This window comes from Coregonus lavaretus (assembly GCF_964263955.1).
Source record: "Coregonus lavaretus genome assembly, chromosome: 3".
Taxonomy (NCBI): Eukaryota; Metazoa; Chordata; class Actinopteri; order Salmoniformes; family Salmonidae; genus Coregonus; species Coregonus lavaretus.
Genome location: NC_139990.1, coordinates 51,387,439 through 51,411,318, shown reverse-complemented (window position 1 = coordinate 51,411,318; position 23,880 = coordinate 51,387,439). Strand labels below are relative to the sequence as shown.

The 23,880-nt window shown below is 45.1% G+C and overlaps 2 protein-coding genes across 2 annotated transcripts; one reads left to right on the top strand and one right to left on the bottom strand.

Annotated features, from left to right (window-relative positions):
* Window positions 1-5,919: 5,919 nt before the first annotated feature.
* On the top strand, window positions 5,920-21,333 carry LOC311117679 (C-Jun-amino-terminal kinase-interacting protein 4-like). The gene is made up of 28 exons (XM_084157551.1): window positions 5,920-6,038; window positions 7,141-7,526; window positions 7,687-7,881; window positions 8,058-8,178; window positions 8,642-8,712; window positions 8,894-8,961; window positions 9,147-9,216; window positions 9,297-9,466; window positions 9,726-10,000; window positions 10,344-10,401; window positions 10,663-10,815; window positions 10,933-10,972; window positions 11,094-11,221; window positions 11,339-11,392; window positions 11,763-11,903; window positions 12,313-12,448; window positions 13,984-14,070; window positions 14,180-14,227; window positions 14,783-14,924; window positions 15,133-15,175; window positions 15,278-15,358; window positions 15,502-15,569; window positions 16,272-16,420; window positions 16,510-16,681; window positions 18,484-18,597; window positions 18,711-18,809; window positions 19,808-19,912; window positions 20,072-21,333. Exons 2-28 carry the CDS (start codon window positions 7,428-7,430, stop codon window positions 20,179-20,181), a joined length of 2,997 nt encoding a protein of 998 aa, XP_084013677.1. The 5' UTR covers window positions 5,920-6,038; window positions 7,141-7,427; the 3' UTR covers window positions 20,182-21,333.
* On the bottom strand, window positions 21,190-23,439 carry LOC311117718 (transmembrane protein 238-like). Its single transcript, XM_084157556.1, has 2 exons — window positions 23,324-23,439; window positions 21,190-22,559 (listed from the first exon to the last, which is right to left on the bottom strand). Exon 2 carries the CDS (start codon window positions 22,547-22,549, stop codon window positions 22,223-22,225), a length of 327 nt encoding a protein of 108 aa, XP_084013682.1. The 5' UTR covers window positions 22,550-22,559; window positions 23,324-23,439; the 3' UTR covers window positions 21,190-22,222.
* Between the last annotated feature and the right edge of the window lie 441 nt (window positions 23,440-23,880).

Below are 23,880 nucleotides of genomic sequence, written 5' to 3'. Positions count from 1 at the left end.
TGGGTGTAGGGACTGATCAGAGCCTGAAGGTACGGAGGTGCCGTTCCCCTCACAGCTCCGTAGGCAAGCACCATGGTCTTGTAACAGATGCGAGCTTCAACTGGAAGCCAGTGGAGTGTGCGGAGGAGCGGGGTGACGTGAGAGAACTTGGGAAGGTTGAACACCAGACGGGCTGCGGCATTCTGGATGAGTTGTAGGGGTTTAATGGCACAGGCAGGGAGCCCAGCCAACAGCGAGTTGCAGTAATCCAGACGGGAGATGACAAGTGCCTGGATTAGGACCTGTGCCGCTTCCTGTGTAAGGCAGGGTCGTACTCTCCGAATGTTGTAGAGCATGAACCTACAGGATCGGGTCACCGCCTTGATGTTAGCGGAGAACGACAGGGTGTTGTCCAGGGTCACGCCAAGGCTCTTCGCACTCTGGGAGGAGGACACAACGGAGTTGTCAACCGTGATGGCGAGATCATGGAACAGGCAGTCCTTCCCCGGGAGGAAGAGCAGCTCCGTCTTGCCAAGGTTCAGCTTGAGGTGGTGATCCATCATCCATACTGATATGTCTGCCAGACATGCAGAGATGCGATTCGCCACCTGGTTATCAGAAGGGGAAAAGGAGAAGATTAGTTGTGTGTCGTCAGCGTAGCAATGATAGGAGAGGCCATGTGAGGATATGACAGAGCCAAGTGACTTGGTGTATAGGGAGAATAGGAGAGGGCCTAGAACTGAGCCCTGGGGGACACCAGTGGTGAGAGCACGTGGTGCGGAGACAGCTTCTCGCCACGCCACTTGGTAGGAGCGACCGGTCAGGTAGGACGCAATCCAAGAGTGAGCCGCGCCGGAGATGCCCAGCTCGGAGAGGGTGGAGAGGAGGATCTGATGGTTCACAGTATCAAAGGCAGCAGACAGGTCTAGAAGGACAAGAGCAGAGGAGAGAGAGTTAGCTTTAGCAGTGCGGAGAGCCTCCGTGACACAGAGAAGAGCAGTCTCAGTTGAATGACCAGTCTTGAAAAGGTCATTCTGAGAGAGATAGCAAGAGAGTTGGCTAAAGACGGCACGCTCAATAGTTTTGGAGAGAAAAGAAAGAAGGGATACTGGTCTATAGTTGTTGACATCAGAGGGATCGAGTGTTGGTTTTTTGAGAAGGGGTGCAACTCTCGCTCTCTTGAAGACGGAAGGGACATAGCCAGCGGTCAAGGATGAGTTGATCAGCGAGGTGAGGTAAGGGAGAAGGTCACCGGAGATGGTCTGGAGAAGAGAGGAGGGGATAGGGTCAAGCGGGCAGGTTGTTGGGCAGCCTGCCGTCACAAGTCGCAATATTTTATCTGGAGAGAGAGGGGAGAAAGAAGTCAAAGCATAGGGTAGGGCAGTGTGAGCAGGACCAGCAGTGTCATTTGACTTAACAAACGAGGATCGGATGTCGTCAACCTTCTTTTCAAAATGGTTGACGAAGTCATCCACAGAGAGGGGGAGGGGGGGGGGGGGGGGATTCAGCAGGGAGGAGAATGTGGCAAAGAGCTTCCTAGGGTTAGAGGCAGATGCTTGGAATTTAGAGTGGTAGAAAGTGGCCTTAGCAGCAGAAACAGATGAAGAAAATGTAGAGAGGAGGGAGTGAAAAGATGCCAGGTCCGCAGGGAGTCTAGTTTTCTTCCATTTCCGCTCAGCTGCCCGGAGCTCTGTTCTGTGAGCTCGAAATTAGTCATCAAGCCATGGAGCTGGAGGGGAGGACCGAGCCGGCCGGGAGGATAGGGGACATAGAGAGTCAAAGGATGCAGAAAGGGAGGAGAGGAGGGTTGAGGAGGCAGAATCAGGAGATTGGAGGGAGAAGGATTGAGCAGAGGGAAGAGATGATAGGATGGAAGAGGAGAGAGTAGCGGGAGAGAGAGAGCGAAGGTTGCGACGGCGCATTACCATCTGTGTAGGGGCAGAGTGAGTAGTGTTGGAGGAGAGCGAGAGAGAAAAGGATACAAAGTAGTGGTCGGAGACATGGAGGGGAGCTGTAGTGAGATTAGTAGAAGAACAGCATCTAGTAAAGATGAGGTCAAGCGTATTGCCTGCCTTGTGAGTAGGGGGGGACGGTGAGAGGGTGAGGTCAAAAGAGGAGAGGAGTGGAAAGAAGGAGTCAGAGAGAAATGAGTCAAATGTAGACGTAGGGAGGTGGAAATCCCCCAGAACTGTGAGGGGTGAGCCATCCTCAGGAAAGGAACTTATCAAGGCGTCAAGCTCATTGATGAACTCTCCAAGGGAACCTGGAGGGCGATAGATGACAAGGATATTAAGCTTAAATGGGCTAGTGACTGTGACAGCATGGAATTCAAATGAGGAGATAGACAGATGGGTCAGGGGAAAAATTGAGAATGTCCACTTGGGAGAGATGAGGATTCCTGTGCCACCACCCCGCTGACCAGATGCTCTCGGGGTATGCGAGAACACATGGTCAGACGAAGAGAGAGCAGTAGGAGTAGCAGTGTTTTCAGTGGTAATCCATGTTTCCGCCAGCGCCAAGAAGTCGAGGGACTGGAGGGTAGCATAGGCTGAGATGAACTCTGCCTTGTTGGCAGCAGAACGGCAGTTCCAGAGGCTGCCTGAGACCTGGAACTCCACGTGGGTGGTGCGCGCAGGGACCACCAGGTTAGAGAGGCAGCAGCCACGCGGTGTGAGGCGTTTGTGTAGCCTGTGCGGAGAGGAGAGAACAGGGATAGGCAGAGGCATAGTTGACAGGCTGCAGCAGATGGCTACAATAATGCAGAGGAGATCGGAATGAAATGAACTAAACATCTGGGAAAGGAGAGAGCGGGGCCTCCCTCACCACAACTCCCAAATATAACTCTCCCAACTTCCACCTCAGAAACTATAATTGTTGTAAACTACAGCGGTTCAATGTTTTCTAGGAATAGACTAACTTAGTTTATTCAGCTAGCTAACTAGGTACAGTATTATTCTGTGAAAATCGTCCAGGCACTTAGTCATAAGACGCCACAGCCAGCTAGCATGCCGGACTCCAACAACACGGTTTAGCGCCAATACTCGGCCACAACAAACCACCAGTGTATCAACACGCAAGCAGATCGTTCGTGTCCGTGTCTAACGTTGTGGGTTAGTCCCGACAGCTTGAGCGAGTCCGTCGTCAACTTATTCAGCCAGTTAGTTAGCTAGAATAGTTAGCAAACTAGCTAGCCATTGCTTTCAGACAAAGAAGAACCCCTCCTTTCACGGCACGAACACACAGAGAGTGCCAAACTAACGTTAACTAGTCACCCATGTCCCGAATTCCTTGAACGACTCGGGCTATCAATATGTAAAAAACAAAACACAAATGTAGGTTATGACTTACCCCTAGCAGCTACTGTTAGCTAGCCAAGTGCAAAGCTAGCCACTGAATTGACTCAGCCAGTTCGCGTCTGTTCGCTCGGTCGTTCCAGCTATTGTTTACTAGTAGCTATCCAGGTAGCAACAAGCTAGCTAAATTTCAAGCACAGTAGCCACTTGCTACCTAACGTTAACGGTTCAGACAATGAGGTTAGAAAACAGCTGAATGGTAGGCAATTATTGTATGTAATTATTGTAGGCAGCCAGCTGGCGTAATTACAGGCACTCTCAGGCGTGAAACAACTATACCGTTGCTAATAGCTACTCGCCAGCTAGTCCAGGTGGTGGGTTAGCTAGCTAGCTTCGTGCTACACCGTGCATAGCCGAATACAATACTAACCTACAATAATTACATACAACAACCCACGATAACTACCTACAATACCTAACTACAATCTAAATACATAGTTTAAGCCTTACTCGACAAAGCCCAAGCTATGTATAAAGCCAAGCTTACCCGACGCCAAGCTTACCCGACGACCTCGAGACAGGTCTAGATGTGTGGGCTTGTCCTTGGTGCTCTTAACAGGACCATTTCAGGTTGTCTGTGTGAAGGGACCATTTCAGGTTGTCTGTGATGTGCACGCAGAGAAACTTTTGACCCTCTCCACTGCGGCCTCGTCGATGTGGATTGGGGCGTGCTCTCTCTGCTGTTCCCTGTAGTCCCGATCAGCTCCTTCGTTTTGTTGACGTTGAGGTTATCTTCCTGGCACCACTCCACCAGGGCTGTCACCTCCTCCCTGTAGGCTGTCTCACCGTTGTTGGTAGTCAGGCCTACCACTGTTGTGTCATCAGCAAACTTGATGATTGAGTTGGAGACGTGCGTGGCCATGCAGTCATGGGTGAACAGGGAGTACAGGAGCAGGCTGAGCATGCACTCCTGTGGGCCCCCCCGTGTTGAGGATCAGCGTGTCAGAGGTGTTGTTGCCTACCTTCACTAATTGGGGTCGGCCCATCAGGAAGTCCAGGATCCAGTTGCACAGGGAGTGGTTCAGACCCAGGGCCCTGAGCTTACTGATGAGCTTGGAGGGCACTATGGTGTTGAAGGCTGAGCTGTAGTTGATGAACAGCATTCTTACATAGGTATTTCTCTTGTCCAGGTGGGATAGGGCAGTGTGCAGTGCAATGGTGATTGCGTCGTCCGTGGATTTGTTGGGGCGATATGCGAATTGTAGTGGGTCTTGGGTGTGTCGGGTAAGGTGATATGGTCCTTAACTAGCCTCTCAAAAAACTTTATATTTCATCCTATGGTTGAGAGAGAGAGAGAGAGAGAGAGAGAGAGAGAGAGAGAGAGAGAGAGAGAGAGAGAGAGAGAGAGAGAGAGAGAGAGAGAGAGAGAGAGAGAGAGAGAACAAAACACTGAGTGTGCTCTTTCATGAACTGGACTGACCAGGTCAATCCAGGTGAACGCTATGATCCCTTATTGATGTCACCTGTTAAATCCACTTCATGTCTCAAGGCTTAAAAATCCTTCTTTAACCCGTCTCCTCCCCTTCATCTACACTGATTGGATTTTGCATGTGTGCCATTCAGAGGGTGAATGGGCAAGACAAAATATTTAAGTGCCTTTGAACGGGGTATGGTAGTAGGTGCCACGCGCACCGGTTTGAGTGTGTCAAGAACTGCAGTGCCCAGCAGTTTCCTGTGTGTATCAAGAATGGTCCACCACCCAAAGGCTATCCAGCCAACTTGACACAACTGTGGGAAGCATTGGAGTCAACATGGGCCAGAATCCCTGTGGAATGTTATCAACACTTTAGAATCCATGTCCCGATGAATTGAGGCTGTTCTGAGGGCAAAAGGGGGTGCAACTCAATAGTAGGAAGGTGTTCCGAATGTTTTGTACAGTCAGTGTACATACAGATAGACAGACAAGAGACAAAGAGAGGTGTGTGTTTGCCTCCATCTGCTGGCGAATGTACTGCTCATTCTTCATGCCCTTGCTAGCAATCCTCAAAACTAGTTTCATTTTCTATAGTTCATGCAAAGGCCTATGAATTGCCTAGGAGTACTGAGTTTCACTTACATATTTCCTTCACTTCCCCAAACTATTTGTTATTACAGTAGTCACTCACGTTATGTAGAAAGGAAACTTTTCCTGCAATTTCAGTGCATAGTCAGCAGGATTTTCTGTAAAAAAACACTACTGGATCTGGTTTATCTACAATAGCCTGTTGAATGACTGCTGTAGATGAAATTGAATACCTGCCCACGTCTTTGCAAACATCTGCTGGTCTTCTGCAGTGTTCAGTTGTTCACATAGTTATACTGTACTTGATTAACCGCTGGGAACTACAGTCAGTGAAATAAGGAAAAAGGGGTGAAAGGTCATATTATGTGAAAAATTCAGAAAGGTATTAGAGAAGGTCACCTGACAACCATTCAGCCTTCCCCTCGTCACGTGTCATTGTTCAAGTTAGGAACTTTTTCCCCCTCCCTTGGAAAACAAGACCAGCCCATGTTCTGCCTCTTGTACACTGCCATTGGACACTGCCGACAGTCTTATCACTCCGATAGGCCAGAATAGGGCTTCGATCAACCGAGTCGCAATTAAACCACACCCCCTTCTTTAAACTCGCTTTAGGAGTAATTGATATCTTCTCCAAAGTAAACGACTGGACTATTACCCGTTTCAAGAAATGATATACAAGTTTTGGGAACTAAAGAGACTCAAAGGTGAGTTAACATATAAACAGACAGAGTGAACGTCTTGGTTCAGTTCCCCGAACCACAGTATGTTAAACAGTTGGCCAAGTGATCTCGTAAGATCTATAATGTGACTGTTGTCAGTCAATGCTTTATTTATACCGCAAACGTCATCATGTTATTGCACTTTAGGCCGGTTTAGGCTGCATCGTCGATTATTCTTTGGACGTCCGTGTGTTGCTGTCATTCAATATCTCGTGTGTGTGTGTGTGTGTGCGCGCGCGCGCATATTTGTAGTACATACAGTGTGTGTGTGCGCGCATATTTGTAGTACATACAGTACCCAGCAATACAGACTGCCTATTCAGCAACAGGTGGTAAGTGTTTGTACAGTCTGAGTCGTCTTGGAGGACAGATTGCATAATAATCTGACAGTTACTTTAGAATAACAATCAACAAGAAAGAGACGTCATCAATGATATACATATCCAGGGACAAGGCTTGCCAGACATTGGTCTAGTGTACATGGGGTCCACTGCCTGTAGGTGTGACAGTGTGAGGCCTAGACCAGAGTAGTGGGTACTGTCATGTGTTTTGATCCCCAGTTAGGAGCCTGGTGGTGGCAGGAGAAGGAATTTGTGAGGAGGACAGGTGTGCTGGCTAGGGCAAGACAGGGTGGGAAACACCCTACGTCGGTTTGTGGGAATTAGAAGGAGTAGGCCAACTAACCGTGCATGGAGTAATTTTGCTTAGTAATGCTAAATGTTAAGTCATTCTGATTCTGCATACTGCCAAGTCACTTGCCTGATGGCACAACCTGTTATTGTAGAGAGCAACAGACATATCTAAAAGTAGACAAGACTCATAGTGTGAATAAAGCAACTAATTCGATACACACTGTATCACTTCTATGTCTAGAGTTCACATTCTAGCCCTCAAAGTGAGACACAGGAAACAGAACAGAAAGAGAAACAGGTGATGGTGGTTTGATTCTTGTAAAGGGATTTTTACAAAAAAATTGTCATGTAGTATGTATATGCAAGCCTATATTTCCTCAAATTGAAAAAAAAACGAACATTTCCACTGACATTGTAGAAATGATTATGATTCTGTTTTTTTCTCTCTCTTTCAGAATGGGCACCAAACCCCCCTGACATCAGCTACATCTACAGCTAGAACAGAGGAAGAGGCCTTAAGGAGAATAGAAGGGTCATTTACTGTATAAATGGAGGAAGGACCATGTACAATAGAGAGATGGATGAAATGGGAGTAGACATGAGTGTGAGAGGGCTAGATAAACTAGTTGGGTAGGTATTTATATATAAGAGGAAGAGGTGTATTGACAGACACACAGTTCATATACTCATATCAGCTGAGACCCATTCGCTTATAGAGATAGACAGAGCGAGATAGAGAGGGATGGAGTGTGGAGAGAGTATCCTGTGTGGGTCTGGGGAGCTTGATCTGGACCCTGACATTGTGAGTGAAGAGGCTGGGAAACTGTACTCAGAACTACAGGTAAACACATCACATCATATCCACCTCTCAACTGCTTTCTGTTCGATCGCCCCTTTCCTGCCTCTCTTTCTCCTAGCTGGCTTCTCATTCTTCTGTCTCTTCTCCCATCACCACCCACACTTATCTGATGCTACCCCCCATCCCTCCTTCCCTGCTACAGACAGTGATAGAGACCCATGGCGTGGGGGTTGTGGAGTCCCTGGTTCCCATCCTGGTGTGGGTCCTGGAGGGCCTGGCCAGCTGCAGAGCCCAGCTCAGAGAGAGGGAGGAGGAGGCCGAGAAAGAGAAAGGAGAGAGAGATGTGCTGTTGGAGAGATACCAGAGTGAGAAACTACTGAGGAGAGAGAGCCAGGAGGTGAGAGGGGATGGAAGTGTTTATGGTTTATGGTTGTTTTGTTTTATTTATGATATGGGGTCAGGGTTTGGGGTCAATTCCTTTTCAACTCAGTCAATTCAGGATGTTGATTTAAAATTAATGAATAAAAAGTTTAATTCATTTTAATACATGTTTTTTGTTGTTGTTGCCTTTAGCGGTATCTGGAGTTGGATGACCAGATTGAGCAGGAGCGGAGGACGATGAGGGGAAGAGAGAAGGAGAGAGAGAGGAGGGAAAAAGAACTGGAGAAAAAGGCCAGAGAGCAGGCTGACCAATGTGAGTGTCTGACTGGGGCTGGGTGTCCATCGCTTCCTCTCTCTCTCTCTCGCTCTCTCTTCTCCCCCCCCCCTATATCTCTCAATTTCAATTCAAAGGGCTTTATTGGCATGGGAAACATATGTTTACAGTGCCAAAGCAAGTGAAATAGATAATAAACAAAAGTGAAATAAACTATCAGAAATGAACAGTAAACATTCTATTATGACTATGTACATTGTTCTATCTATTTTTCTCTCCCGCTCTCTTTTTATGCCTTAACCTCTTCATGTCCGTGTAGATTATTTGATATTATTTGATTCACTTCCTTCATTCATATCCTTTGTGTTACAAACTGAGGAAGTTTGGTAAGACCATGGCAAGTAGGCTACAACAGAATCAGACTGGCACCCTGGTCATTGAGACGTGCTGTACTGTATGTGATGCTAATGCTAAATGCTACTGTGTGTTGTTTCTGTGACAGTGGTGGCCTTGGAGGAGCAGAGGGCTGGACTGGGCAGAGAGCTGAACACACTGAAGCACACTCACAACAAGGTCAGACAACAGCATGTTTAGACTGACAAGGCTGTTTGGGACTCCATGTTTGTGTACTCTTCTATGAGTAACAGCTTCTGTCCATCATTGGAAATGTATCTTATTATCCCCCTGTATCTCCTGTTCTCCTTCTTTTTCTCTCTCCATTTTCACATTCTCTCGCTCTCTCGCTCTCTCTCAGTTGGTGCTCAGTTATAAGGATCTACTGGAGAGGAAAAGGGATCTAGAGAGGGAGGGATCTCCACTAAGGTTAGCCACCACTCAATTCAGTTAGTATGACTACAACAACATGGAACTGTATGCAGTCTTTACATTCCAAAGAGATGTAGAGATCTCTTTCACTGTGGTACATTCATTTTATGGTTTATGATCTCTTTCACTGCATTATGATGTCACAATGGGCCCTGTCTGTCTGTCTGTCTGTCTGTCTTTAGTAACCATGTGCGCTCCAAGAATTCACAATCTACCCAGGGCCAGTCAGAATCCTGTGTTAGCGGGCAGGAGGTACGTTCTCTAGAATGATAACCTCTGTTCTGTCATGTAGTAGTAGTATTTTGTCCTTACTGACTCCTCCCTTTTTCCAGCTAACTGATCTAAGGCCAGAAACACCTCCTGATTCTGCCCTGTTGGAAGAACCGGTAACCAAGGACGATAGAGTGATTGACATTAAGGCAGACAGAGATATGTCCTTCATCAATGACATCATAAGCTCCACCCCTGAGCTGGCAAAGTTTCATGGCCTTATGAAGGCCAGGTATGTCCTGTATGTGTGTGTGAACGGAACTGGACTGACTTTATTGCATTACCATGAAAGCTTCTCTTTTACATATTCATAACCATAAACCAACTCAGCCACAACTAGTTAACTGTAAATCAGACTACTTCCCTTCCCAGGTCTGTCATGGTTCAGAAATACTTTTGATGGGACATCTCCCCAACACACACTTTACTGTTGGACAAACTGACACTCACTGCCCCCTCCCAACCTTTTCTCTGTTACCCATGTTCCCTAGCACCCCGGTCCGAGCAGACACCAAAGAGCCAATCAGAGACGAGACCAAGACCAGCATGGATGAAGAAATGAAGGAGGTGGAGGAGAAGGAGGGAGAAGAGGGGGTGGAGGACAAAAAAGGAGGAGGAGTGAAGCAGGAGAAGGAGGATGAGGAGGAGGAGGAGGATATGGATAGTCTGGAATGGGAGCTGAGGAACACTGAGTCTGTGTTCTCGGAGCTGTCAGAGCTGAGTCGGGAATACGTAGAGAGTGTGGACCAGGGGGCCAGTGTCAGAGGTACGGCCATTAGGCAAGGGCACACCTACACCCCCTGTTTGCAGTAAAACACTGCGCTGGATGTTGAAATAAGATCAAACATATGCCCTTTGCTCTCTTAAAACACATACAACCTCTATTTTACAGCAAGGGGAGGCTGGGGGGGGGGTAGCTGAGGCAGATGGAGGGGGTAGCTTAGGCAGTGCTGGGCAGTAGGCAGTAGTTAGACTTGACTGAAGTGTCAATGTCATGAGAACTGATGAGCAATTACAAGCTAGTTGTTCTGAAAAGGGTTGACTTAGGGTTAAGGTATGGGTAAATGGTATTTGTGGTGAGAACTGTTTGTTTCTTCTTGTCTGGGCAGGCAGCACCGACCAGTTTGAGGAGATTGTTTCTCAGTATGAGGAACTGAAACACACCCAGTAAGTCCCTGCGTTTATCACACTTATTATTACTCTACTATGACTAGTCCTGTGTGACTAACTCTGTGTGTAGGGGGCTTACCATTCACTATGCCTCTGTTTAATTTAGATACGTTGACAGAGTGCACATTGGGCCTGAAGTCAAACGGAGCACGATGGGTCCTTTGTTTACTGTATTTACTCACTTATGCATTCTCTCTCTCATTCATTTTCTCTCTCACTCACTCTAACATTCTATCCCTCTACCTCTCCCCCTCCCAGTGAGTTAGTGGATGCGGCCCGGAAAGCGCTGATCTCTCGTGTGGAGGAGCTGACCAATGAGAGGTCAGCTCTTAAACTGGAGGTGACATCCTGCCAGGAGACTGTCACCCGATTGGAGGGAAGGATGAAGGAGATGGAGGAGGAAACCAAGAGGTACACAACTCTAGTGTCAGGTGGTTGATGGTTGGCAGAACCAACAAAAAAGTATACGAACAATATTTGTTCATGTGGTGTGATTCATTGATTGCGTGTGTTTCTGCTCTCATGTAGACTTCGGAAAGAACTGGAAGCAAACCAGTCAGATGATGATGTAAGAGGGCTTTATTTGTGTTGTCGCTTTATATTCTGCTAAGAGATGTGTTGTAACCTTTTTCTGTTTCTAAACTGGACTTGATGTACTCTTAACTAGAATGTTCATCTGTTACCCATAGTCCTCTCTGCCCATATCGCTGCGTCGGTTCACTCGGTCGGAGATGTCCCGTGTTGTCATGGAGAAGAATCAGTATAAGGAGCGTTTGTTTGAGCTGCAGGAGGCTGTGAGACGCAGTCAGACTATTAGGTAACCATACCTGCCTGTCTTCCCCCATAGAAGTAGACTGACCGGAGGTTTCATAGTCCTGTAGAAAAGGGAGAAGGGAATAACACATTTCTAACATCAGTCATCCCTTCTTTTCAGGGCCACCCAAGAAGAGAGGATCACGGAGAGAGAGAGGACTAGTGTGTGGAGAAGGTGAGCGTGAGGGAGTGAAGAATCAGGAAGGAAAAGACAACTGTTTTTAATTTGGCAATTATTGCAGTGAAGAAGTCCACAGATGCTGTTAACCACTTTTTCCACTTTAGACCTTGAACTGCTAACAGGCACACAACCACACATATTTGTCTTGGGCCTGGCTCTGGCCCCTGACTTCACAACATTTAGCTCAATAGCTGTTCCTATTTACCTTAAATGTACAGTGGCAACACGGTCTATAGCCTAAGCACATGACCAGAGTGCCTATAGGAAAGTTATGTGTAAGAGTTATTGTATTCCTGTGAGGGGGTCATGGTTTCTGGTCCATTGCAGTCAAATTAACCATTAACTGTCTCTCTGTCCATTCAAGGTTCAACCGTTTGTTTGGCCTGAACAAGAACCCCTTGGTTCCGTCCGCTGCTCTAGCGCTGGCCCTGCCGACGTCACCGTCCCTCACTCACTCACCATTGGGCTCTCCACGGCAACAGGCTGTCAGTACGACTCAGACAGAGTACGTTGATATGATGATAATGGGATTACATGTCTATGGAGCTCTTTCCAACTGCTCAAAGTGCTTTACATTGTAAGGTTTGAAGTGAACTCACCTCATCTACTACCATAGGTTACATGGGCGGCAGGTAGCTTAGTGGGTAAGAGCGTTGTGCCAGTAACCGAAAGGGCGCCGGTTCTAATCCCCGAGCCGACTAGGTGAAAAATCTGTCTGTGCCCTTAAGCAAGGCACTTAACCCTAATTGCTCCTGTAAGTCGCTCTGGGTAAGAGCGTCTGCTAAATGACTAAAATGTAAAAAATGTAAAAATGTTACATTAGTAACTATTATAATACAGTACATATTTTTTATAAACCACTCTCTCACCCCTGCCCCCTCTTCCCCTCTGTTCTTCTTCTTCCTTCCTCCCAGTGGTGCCTCCCCTGCTGCAGCCCTGTCTCCGCGGGTCAGGAGGAGGGAGCTGTACAGAGACATCCGCTCCCATGTCTGGGGAACCCTGGGAAAACGCCAGGTTCATGGCTGGAGCATACCTCTGTCACACACACAGGTGAACATGCACACAAACACACACATACTTCAGAAAGTATTCACACCCCTTGACTTAAAAAATTGATTCAAAGATCTACACACAATAATCTGTAATGTCAAAGTGGAAGAAAAATTATTATATTTCTAGAACATTTATGGAAAATAAAACATTAATTTATCTTGATTACATAAGTATTCAACCCCTGTTAGAATCACCTTGGGCAGCAATTACAGCTGTGAGTATTTCTGGGTAAGTCTCTAAGAGCTTTGCACACCTGGATTGTACAATATTTGCCCATTTTTATTATTTTTTAAATTCTTGAAGCTCTGTCAAGTTGGTTGTTGATCATTGTTGATTATTGCTAGACAGCCATTTTCAAGTCTTGGCATAAATCTTCAAGCTCATTTAAGTCAAAACTGTATCTAGGCTACTCAGAAACATTCAATGTCGTCTTGGTAAGCAACAATCAACTGTTTTAGATGATTGTCCTGCTGAAAGGTGAATTAATCTCCTAGTGTCTGTTGGAAAGCAGACTCAACCTATTACGTTTATTTTTTATCCTAAATAAACTCCATAGTCCTTGCCGATTACAAGCATACCCATAACATGATGCAGCCTACACAATGCTTGAAAATATGAAGAGTGGTACTCCGTTATGTGTTGTGTTGGATTGGCTCCAAAACATAACGCTTCGTATTCAGAACAGAAAATCAATTTCTTTGCCACATATTTACAGTATTACTTTAGTGCCTTATAGCAAACTATTTTTTATTCTGTACAGGCTTCCTTATTTCTCTCTGTCATGCAGGTTAGTATTGTGGAGTAACTACAATGTTGTTGATCCATCCTCAGTTTTCTCCTATCACAGCCATTAAAGTCTGTAACTGTTTAAAAACACCATTGGCCTCATGGTGAAATCCCTGAGCGGGTGTATTGATCCACCATCCAAAGTGTAATTAATAACAACAACATGCTCAAAGGGATATTCAGTGTCTGCTTTTTGTTTTACCCGTCTACCAATAGGTGCCCTTCTTTGCGAGTCATTGGAAAACCTCCCTGGTCTTTGTTGTTGAATCTGGGCTTGAAATTCACTACTCTACTGAGGGACCTTACAGATAATTGTATGTGTGGGGTACAGAGATGAAGAGTCATTCAAAAATCATGTTAAACACTATTATTGCACACAGAGTGAATCAATGCAACTTATGTGACTTGTTAAGCAAAAATTGTACTCTTGAACTTATTTAGGATTGCCATACCAAAGGGGTTGAATACTTATTGACTCAAGACATTTCAGCTTTACATTTTTTATTAATTTGTAAAATTCCACTGTGACATTGTGTGTAGATCAGTGACACAAATTCTCAATTGAATCTATTTTAAATTCAGGCAACAAAATGTGGAAAAAGTCAAGGGGTGTGAATACTTTCTGAAGGCACTGTAGGTAAACACATATTTTTTACTTCAGAGGTGAAAATACTCACACACAGACTGTGGAAGTAGACACAAACCTTAATCTGGTATATACAGTATATTGTGTGTGATTATTGCAGGACTCCTCAGAGCAGACCCCTGAGCCCAAAGATGTGCCTGTCCTAGTGCAGCTCAGACTGCTGGACCAGAGAGATGCTACAGCCAAGGTAGGACATACTACTCAGAAACATGTCTATACAATCAGTGCTACGGTTTTTAACCCAGACAGTCTTTACCCAGGCGACACAGTCCCTAACTTGTGTCTTCTCTCTGTAGCTGAACTGTGCTGTTGCTGTCCCACGTGAGATCTCAGGCGAGACAACGGTAAGGTGGTCATTACCGTCTAATTACTAGTTCTAGTCACAGTAACTACCACTTGCACTACCATCTAACCACCATTTTCAGACCATGTCATGCCAATGGTATTCTCAATGCAAAATCGACCCCTAGCCCTTACTGGCACTTCTTATAGATCTGGAAGGTTTGATAGGTAGAAGCAATATGGTAGTAGCTCCATCATGCCCATTGACAGGCCAGATGGAACCATGTTGTTTAGCATACTGTTTACACCCATCCAAGCCTTTTAGGTCTACACACAAATGCCTAGTGGGTAGGGGCAAGGGCAGTGTTTCCCAAACTCGGTCCTGGGGACCCCAAGGGGTTTTGGTTTTTGCCCTAGCACCACACAGCTGATTCAAATAATCAACTCATCATTAAGCTTTGATTATATGAATCCGCTGTGTAGTGCTAGGGAAAAACCCAAAACGTGCACACCTTGGAGTCTCCAGGACCGAGTTTGAGAAACACTGGGCTAGGAGTTGATCTGTAATGTTTCAGTAGTAGTCATCACTCCTCCCTCTTTTCCATCCACTCTGTCAGTGTGCTGTGTGGGCGGTCTCTGGTCCCGCCTCCAGTAGTGATGTCACAGTGATTGACCCTGCACGGTCCAATACAGTGCTGGATCTGTTCAGCCTCCCGCCCACCTCGCCCGCCCTATGCATCTGTGCTGTGCCCCCTACTGGTCAGTGCTATCTATTACTCTCCGGGTAAAAGTTACCGTTAGGCACAGATCTAGGATCAGCTTACCAATTTTAGATTTCTGTAGACTTGTTAACCACAGCCACCATAATTTCCAAATCATCACTCAACTAGTTATTTCCATTAACAATGCTTTAAACACTGGCAAAGCTATCCAGCTTAACTTCTCTGTTCTGTTTCTGTGTCATCAGGTGAGACCTCAGGAACTGTGTGGATTGGAACTCAGGAAGGAAGGTGAGGCATTGAGATCAAAACCATTCTGTTCACTGATATGTTAAACAGTTCCTCATTCTCCCTCTCCTCTCTTTTTCGCTTTCCTCCTCCCTTCATTCCCAGTGTGTTGGTCCACTCTGCGTCCACAGCTAGGAGGCGCTGTCTGCAGTCTATCTCTCTGTCTGAGGGTGTGCACTCTCTCACGTGAGTACTCCTGTACCCAGTCCGCTATAGACCGCTAGCCCCTACAGTTGGACACTTGGATGACTAGATCTGAAAGGATGACCAGTTTGAATATGACATGTTTTTTCTTTATTTATGTTTACTTTAAACTCTAAACCTTTCAGGTATTCACAAGGTCAAGTCATTGCTGGATTAGCCAATGGGACGCTTGCATTCTTCTCACACAACCCAGGTAATTCCCCCTCTTAGGTTACTGTCAAGATCAGATCAGGTTACTGTCAAGATCAGGTCAGGTTACTGTCGGTTACTGTCAGGATCAGATCAGGTTACTGTCAGGATCAGATCAGGTTACTGTCAGGATCAGGTCAGGTTACTGTCAGGATCAGGTCAGGTTACTGTCAGGATCAGGTCAGGTTACTGTCAGGATCAGGTCAGGTTACTGTCAGGATCAGGTCAGGCTACTGTCAGGATCAGGTCAGGCTACTGTCAGGATCAGGTCAGGCTACTGTCAGGATCAGGTCAGGCTACTGTCAGGATCAGGTCAGGCTACTGTCAGGATCAGATCAGGCTACTGTCAGGATCAGGTCAGCCTACTGTCAGGATCATATCAGGCTACTGTCAGGATCAGATCAGTGCATATGAAGGAAAGGAGGAAGAAGTGGTACCATTTAAGTTTATTGAGAGACAACAGTTTTGTCTAGAAGGGATACAGCTTATATCAGAATGGACTTTTCGTAACAGGTTCGGATAATTAGCGTAGCCGGTTCGGATAATTAGTTTAAGGTTAAGAACATTTTTAGGGTTAGCTAAAATGCAAAAAGACAAACATGTTTTGACGTCAATTTGACATAAACTGTATCATATCTAGCCATGACCAAATACAACCTGTTATTGTAAGAGACTGATGATGACTAATCACCACTATATTTGACAGGTGGCTGGGATCTCCAGTCACATGAGGTTTTGCCTCTGGGATCAACTCCACTGCAGCCCATTCGCTGTTGCCTAGCGAAGGGGGCGGGCTTATGGGTAGGATACTGGAATCGGGTTCATGTAGTCGATGTCGAGAATCGAAAAGTGGAGGTAAAGAGTTTGACGAAGCTGAAGATATTGTGTGTGTGAATTCAGAATGGTTTGTATTCTTTTGTGTATATTTCCCACCTCTCTTTCAGCAAACTTTAACCGTCTCGGAGCGCAGTGAGCAGCAGGTGCGTTTCCTGTGTGCGGCAGGAAGTGGTGTGTGGGCGTCCTGCCGGCTCGACCCTACACTCAGGCTTTTTGATTGGTCCACTGGCCGGCTCCTGCAGGATGTGGATCTGACCCCTCTGGTCACCAAAACACTGGGTAGGAACAGGAACAGGATTCTCAGTTCATTAATCTGTTAATGTTTATATTGCTGATGTGAGCATGTAATGGCCCACATACAGTGGGGGAAAAAAGTATTTAGTCAGCCACCAATTGTGCAAGTTCTCCCACTTAAAAAGATGAGAGAGGCCTGTAATTTTCATCATAGGTACACGTCAACTATGACAGACAAATTGATGGAAAAAAATCCAGAAAATAACATTGTAGGATTTTTTATGAATTTATTTGCAGATTATGGTGGAAAATAAGTATTTGGTCACCTACAAACAAGCAAGATTTCTGGCTCTCACAGACCTGTAACACCTCCTCTGTCCTCCATTCGTTACCTGTATTAATGGCACCTGTTTGAACTTGTTATCAGTATAAAAGACACCTGTCCACAACCTCAAACAGTCACACTCCAAACTCCACTATGGCCAAGACCAAAGAGCTGTCAAAGGACACCAGAAACAAAATTGTAGGCCTGCACCAGGCTGGGAAGACTGAATCTGCAATAGGTAAGCAGCTTGGTTTGAAGAAATCAACTGTGGGAGCAATTATTAGGAAATGGAAGACATACAAGACCATTGATAATCTCCCTCGATCTGGGGCTCCACGCAAGATCTCACCCCGTGGGGTCAAAATGATCACAAGAACGGTGAGCAGAAATCCCAGAACCACACGGGGGGACCTAGTGAATGACCTGCAGAGAGCTGGGACCAAAGTAACAAAGCCTACCATCAGTAACACACTACGCCGCCAGGGACTCAAATCCTGCAGTGCCAGACGTGTCCCCCTGCTTAAGCCAGTACATGTCCAGGCCCGTCAGAAGTTTGCTAGAGTGCATTTGGATGATCCAGAAGAGGGTTGGGAGAATGTCATATGGTCAGATGAAACCAAAATATAACTTTTTGGTAAAAACTAAACTCGTCGTGTTTGGAGGACAAAGAATGCTGAGTTGCATCCAAAGAACACCATACCTACTGTGAAGCATGGGGGTGGAAACATCATGCTTTGGGGCTGTTTTCCTGCAAAGGGACCAGGACGACTGATCCGTGTAAAGGAAAGAATGAATGGGGCCATGTATCGTGAGATTTTGAGTGAAAACCTCCTTCCATCAGCAAGGGCATTGAAGATGAAACGTGGCTGGGTCTTTCAGCATGACAATGATCCCAAACACACCGCCCGGGCAACGAAGGAGTGGCTTCGTAAGAAGCATTTCAAGGTCCTGGAGTGGCCTAGCCAGTCTCCAGATCTCAACCCCATAGAAAATCTTTGGAGGGAGTTGAAAGTCCGTGTTGCCCAGCGACAGCCCCAAAACATCACTGCTCTAGAGGAGATCTGCATGGAGGAATGGGCCAAAATACCAGCAACAGTGTGTGAAAACCTTGTGAAGACTTACAGAAAACGTTTGACCTGTGTCATTGCCAACAAAGGGTATATAACAAAGTATTGAGAAACTTTTGTTATTGACCAAATACTTATTTTCCACCATAATTTGCAAATAAATTCATTTAAAATCCTACAATGTGATTTCTGGAGAAAAAAAATCTCATTTTGTCTGTCATAGTTGACGTGTACCTATGATGAAAATTACAGGCCTCTCTCATCTTTTTAAGTGGGAGAACTTGCACAATTGGTGGCTGACTAAATACTTTTTTTCCCCACTGTAGAAGTTAATGTACAACTTTGAATTAATTTTCTTCAATTCTGCTTCAAGCCTTACCTCCTCAACCCCTAAACTGAACCCACTCTGCTTGAATTGATAAGTTCCTGACTGTTTGGATCTCTCTCTTCTCCAGGCCCTGCCTTCCTGTCTCTCTCCCCGCTGCAGATCTCCTCCCTCACCGTCATCTCTGGCCGGCTGTGGGTGGGAACAGGAAGTGGCGCCATCTTCTCCATACCCGTGTCTCTCAGTGAGTACTAACCTCTGGTCCCCAGAGGTCAACAGCAGAATGACCTGAGACATAATGCCATTATGGCATTACACTGGTCACATGTCAATTGTCTTCTTCTCTGCGTTCCATAGGTTCAGAGTCTGCCTCTATACCATACTGCTCTTTGGCGGCAGCACAACTGTGTTACCATGGACACCGCCAGGCTGTCAAGTTCATCATTGCTGCACCTGGTGAGAATCTCCTATCGTTGTTCATTCCTTCACTGTTGTGTAACGATAAAGTTATTATGCAATTATTCTACAGCAGGGCTATTCAACTGGCGGCCCGCAGCCCATATCAGACCCATTTATTAATTTAGCCTGGCCCTTTGATTAATTCTGAACCTTAATCAAAGATCTGCAAAAGAAATCCCCTCCAAAATCCAACATTCAGTGTCAAAATGACAAGCACTATGGTGGTTGTCTATAGTGTAGTTTCTAGCGTTTTTTTACGGTTTCTAGCGCCTATGTGGCATGTTGATTAATGTTTTCTTCATATGAATTTTGCTCTAGTGTTTGAACGGTTTAAGCTACAAAATATTATGACCCCATTCCAGAAAGCTACGACTCTCAGGAACACTACGTGCCTTCTGTGTCCCTCTCTGATGCTTGCAAGGACGCGTTAGAAGGAAGTGTGACAAATACATGCACCTAATGACTGTGGGAAATGAATTCAAAGTATCCTTCCTTCAGACTGGAATTTGGCATTACCTGATTTGACACATCTTTGTGTTATTTATCAAGATGCTTAGTTTTCAGATTTTAAAATTACCAAATTATGTTTAAGAAGCTTTTAATAGTTAAAATGGTGCGCGAGCGTTGCGACTTTTCCTTTTCAATGATGAGCACATTTTTGGGTTGCTCCTCGACTCATGTTGGTTGAGCGCCCTCCACTTCTTCCCTAATTACTTTTAGCAACATTTCATTTTAAGACAAGTGCTTTATTGGTGGTGTGCGTTGCTTTTTTTTATACAGTTCTTCCGAAGAATAATCGCATGTGGAAAATGTCCGGGCCCCCTGCAATTAACTTTTTTTTTTTTACACATCTGGCCCAGTAGGAATATAGTTGAATAGCCCTGTTCTACAGTATTATATACTATGCCGTTATTACATAGTTATTTGGCAGTATTATGTTGTGATACTATGCAGTTATTACATGGTTATTAGTATTCTATATCTGTGTTCCCCAGGCTGTGTGACCAGCTCCTATACAACAGGAGGCGCTGCTCTGACTCTAGTCTCTACCTCTCAGCTCATCCTCAGTGGAGGAGAGGGCTACATCAACTTCCGCATTGGTGAGTTGAGGACCTCACGTGGTTGTCATTAGAGTAATAATAATAATAATAATATGCCATTTAGCAGACGCTTTTATCCAAAGCGTCTTACAGTCATGTGTGCATAAATGTTTACGTATGTGGTTGTCTGACTGACTGTCTCCCTCCTACCCTCCCCAGGGGACGACGCGAATGAAGGCGCGCCCGAAGCTGCCCCGCTGCGATCAGACCGCAGTCACATGATCATCTGGCAGAGCCCCACCCCCTCCCTGCCCAGCTCTGCCCTTTGACCACACCCACATCCAGTCTAGAATGAGACAAGGAAGGATTAGACAGAGATGTCATACAAGAGACCAGGAAGTATACATGGGAGCCATGTTTTAATTGGCTTCATTCACTAGGAGATCCATTTGGATTTTTGTCCTAGAATCTTGGGATTAAATTAAGACATCACAGCCTAATCCTTCTTGTCTCACTCTGTTATTCAGTTGCTACCGTCATCCCTTTGACTAAACCTATCACCTATTTAACCCAGTTTCTATGTGTGCCTTAATGTGATTTGACAATCGTTGCTGTGAGATTGGTCATTGTACAACGTTTTGTATTTTTTGTGGAACATGTTTCCTCATCATGGTAATCATATATGGGTGGCAGGTAGCCTAGCGGTTAAGAGCGTTGGGCCAGTAACCGAAAGGTCGCTGGTTCGAATACCCGAGCCGACTAGGTAAAAAATCTGTGCTCTAATTGCTCCTGTAAGTCGCTCTGGATAAGAGTGTCTGCTAAATGATTAAAATGTAAATATCATCACTGTAGCAAAGTATTTTACAGTAAGAGTTATCATCTCTGACTTTTGGTTGGTCAGTTAAGAATGGTTTGTTGGGTTTGTTTTTACCACAAAACATGCACACAGATTCATATCATCATTCCATGACGTTTGCACAAGGTCATTATACCCTTGATCAAACTTGTTTACATTGATACTGAGATGTAGTGTTGAAGCTGCTGGGTTCCTAATAACTATTGTTGCATAAGACCCTGGCCTTCAGTTCCCATTGCATGCTGGGTAAATCTGCAGCGTAATTGCACTTTTATTATTATCTGTGTGTGTGTGTGTGTGTGTGTGTCTTATCTTTTGAAATGATTGGCTAATCCTCTTAAAGATTCTAGAAAAAAACTGCTAGTATTTCTCCCAGAGAAATTATCTTATGTTATGCATTTGTAAAACACATATGGTTTGTTAAATTTTTGTTTGAAGTTCTTTTCATTTGCAGAGCGATAAGAGAGTGGAAGTCTCAAAAGATACTTAAAGTATTTTATGCAGTATTTGAAAGTGTTTGTGTGTGAATCATGTCTGAAAATGTTAATCATAACTGGACTCTATGCAAGACAATCTATGTATCTACTTAAATCTATGAAAAATAAACTTTTGTAAATACTTTCATAAAATATCTGTTTTCAAATGCAATACTTTTCACCCCAAATCTTCACAAATGCCCTATGGTAGGTTATTTTATAGTTTAATAAAATTGTATCATTTAATACAAAAACCCTATTACGATTAAAGGAAAACCACATCACATGGATTACTATTAATATAAATACCAATGCTGTACAGATTCAAGCCTAAACAAACCAACCGAGTATGAACTATGAATAGCCTCCATCATGCTTGATCGTTTAAAATCCTGTACAATTCTATTATCTACCAGAGGTGTTTTAGCAAAGGTCAAGTCACAATAAAAAGCAATGACCAACAGTTTTTCCATCTTGTACTTGACACTAGTGAACAAGCAGTATGTAAGTCTCTTCCACCATGGAGGCGGTAGAACTTGGGTTAATGAATGAGGGAGTTCTATAAAAAATGTATCTTAAAAACGGAATCTTATTAATGCCCCGGGTGAAGCGGGTTAGCGTTGATTACATTCGTTTCGGAACCGGGCTTCCTCCTGGTCGTGAGCCCGGTGCCCCGTTTTGGCCGACGTCGAAGTCAGCTCAAAAAAAAAATGACGAAGTAGTGGAGTAATAAGTAGGATTCTGTGTTTTCACATACAAAAATGTTGCTTTTGATAAAAAGGCTTTATCTGCCTTCCTAATGAAACTAGTTTGAAAATGTGAACAACATGATGACAACATGACCGAGTGGCGAGATTACTGTTCGATTTGAGAAGGGTGCTCCTCCCTCCTGCCCGCATTTAATAGCACTCCCTCAATGCTAACAATACCGCTCTCGGACCCCCAGGCAGTTTGACTGTCAGGGGCCAATAGTCTAATGGAGACACTGAGGACCCTCCCCTACAACCATGCCCTTCTCCTCCGCCTGGCCATGAAGCATCATGAGGGGCTGCTGTGGCTCCTGGGGAGTCGTATCCTGCGGCTGAGGGAGCGGGCCAGCCGGTCCATGGCACCCATGGTTCCCCCTAGCTCCTTCCTGGAGGTCAGGCCCTCGATGTTCCCGCTGTACCACATGACCCAGCCTCCCAGGGACATGAGCATCAGTAGAGCCCCAGAGTACACCAGCAGGTCCCCAAAGTCCTGTCCCTTAATCTCTAATGGGGCGAAGACCCCCACCAGCAGAGCAGACACACCTAGCAGGTCCATCAATATGGCAAACACAAGGGCCAGCTTACAGTGGGACAGACCATCATAGTGCTGCGCCATGGTCACTCACCTGGGGGACAGAGAGGTGGGAGAGGTGAGGTGTGTGGCACATTGACAGACATAAATCTTGTGCATTGACATTGCTCTGTCGTAGCCGGCCGTGACCGGGAGACCCATGAGGCGGCGCACAGTTGGCCCAGCGTCGTCCAGGGTAGGGGAGGGAATGGCCGGCAGGGATGTAGCTCAGTTGGTAGAGCATGGCGTTTGCAACGCCAGGGTTGTGGGTTCGATTCCCACGGGGGGCCAGTATAAAAAAATAAAATAAAAATAAAATAATTATGTATGAACTGTAAGTCGCTCTGGATAAGAGTGTCTGCTAAATGACTAAAATGTAAAATGTAAATGTAAAATCACAATGGAGTCACCTCTGGCAATGATAGGGGGCTCACTCTAGGCCTACTGGTCGAGTAGGGGGATGTTGTATGAACATAAACATGACACCATGGCATGTATGTTCTGTAGCTATTAAAGTACAGGTATGTTTGAAATAATGTAACCATGGTCAAATAACTACAGTATGTTATTCAAATATTTACTGTGTCTGTGTATTTAGGCCTACACTTTTTTACCTTTTCATCTAACATGGTAGGTTCCTACAATATTCTTCAATGTATCAATTAATAAATCAATGAATAAATGTATCTTTATTCATAGGACAAACAGGTGCCACACCTGAGGCTATGATACTCCCAGCACAACCGAGACACTTTTGTGTTTCGATGCCGGTAAAAAAGCGGATTTAAACACAGAAAAACATAGCAGATTAACACTCACCTCATCACAGGTGCATATGCGTTTTGATTAGTATCTTTTCGATGTTTATCTCTTAAAAATGTAAGTAGAATCCACTCAAACTGTATCCTTCCGGTTCTTCACTGGCAGGTAAAAACAGTGACTCATGAGTGAATAATGTTACCTGACACCTCTCCACTCCCCCCTCACCTGAGCTTTTCTGCACTGACGAATATTATTGGTCCGGTGTCCTTTGGTCAGAGCAGCACTAAACGAAAGCAAGAAAAACCTGTCAAACAATATTTTACTTTTCTTTTCACACTGACATTTCTTTTGGAATATGAAATATAATGTATATACTGAACAAAAATATAAATGCAACATGCAAAAATGTCTTACGATTTTACTGAGTTACAGTTCATATAAGGAAATCAGTCAATTGAAATAATTTAATTAGGCCCTAATCTATGGATTTCACATGACTGGGCAGGGGCGTACACACTTGGGCGCCAGGCCCACCCACCGGGGGGCCAGGCGCAGCCAATCAGAATGAGTTTTTCTCCACAAAAGGGACAGAAATACTCCTCTGTTTCATCAGC

Coding starts and splice junctions, on each gene's coding strand:
- LOC311117679 (XM_084157551.1), top strand. CDS start 7,428: ATGGAGTGTGGAGAGAGTATCCTGTGTGGGTCTGGGGAGCTTGATCTG. Junction 9,217..9,296: donor CCTGTGTTAGCGGGCAGGAG/GTACGTTCTCTA, acceptor CCCTTTTTCCAG/CTAACTGATCTAAGGCCAGA. Junction 9,467..9,725: donor CATGGCCTTATGAAGGCCAG/GTATGTCCTGTA, acceptor CATGTTCCCTAG/CACCCCGGTCCGAGCAGACA.
- LOC311117718 (XM_084157556.1), bottom strand. CDS start 22,549: ATGGCGCAGCACTATGATGGTCTGTCCCACTGTAAGCTGGCCCTTGTG.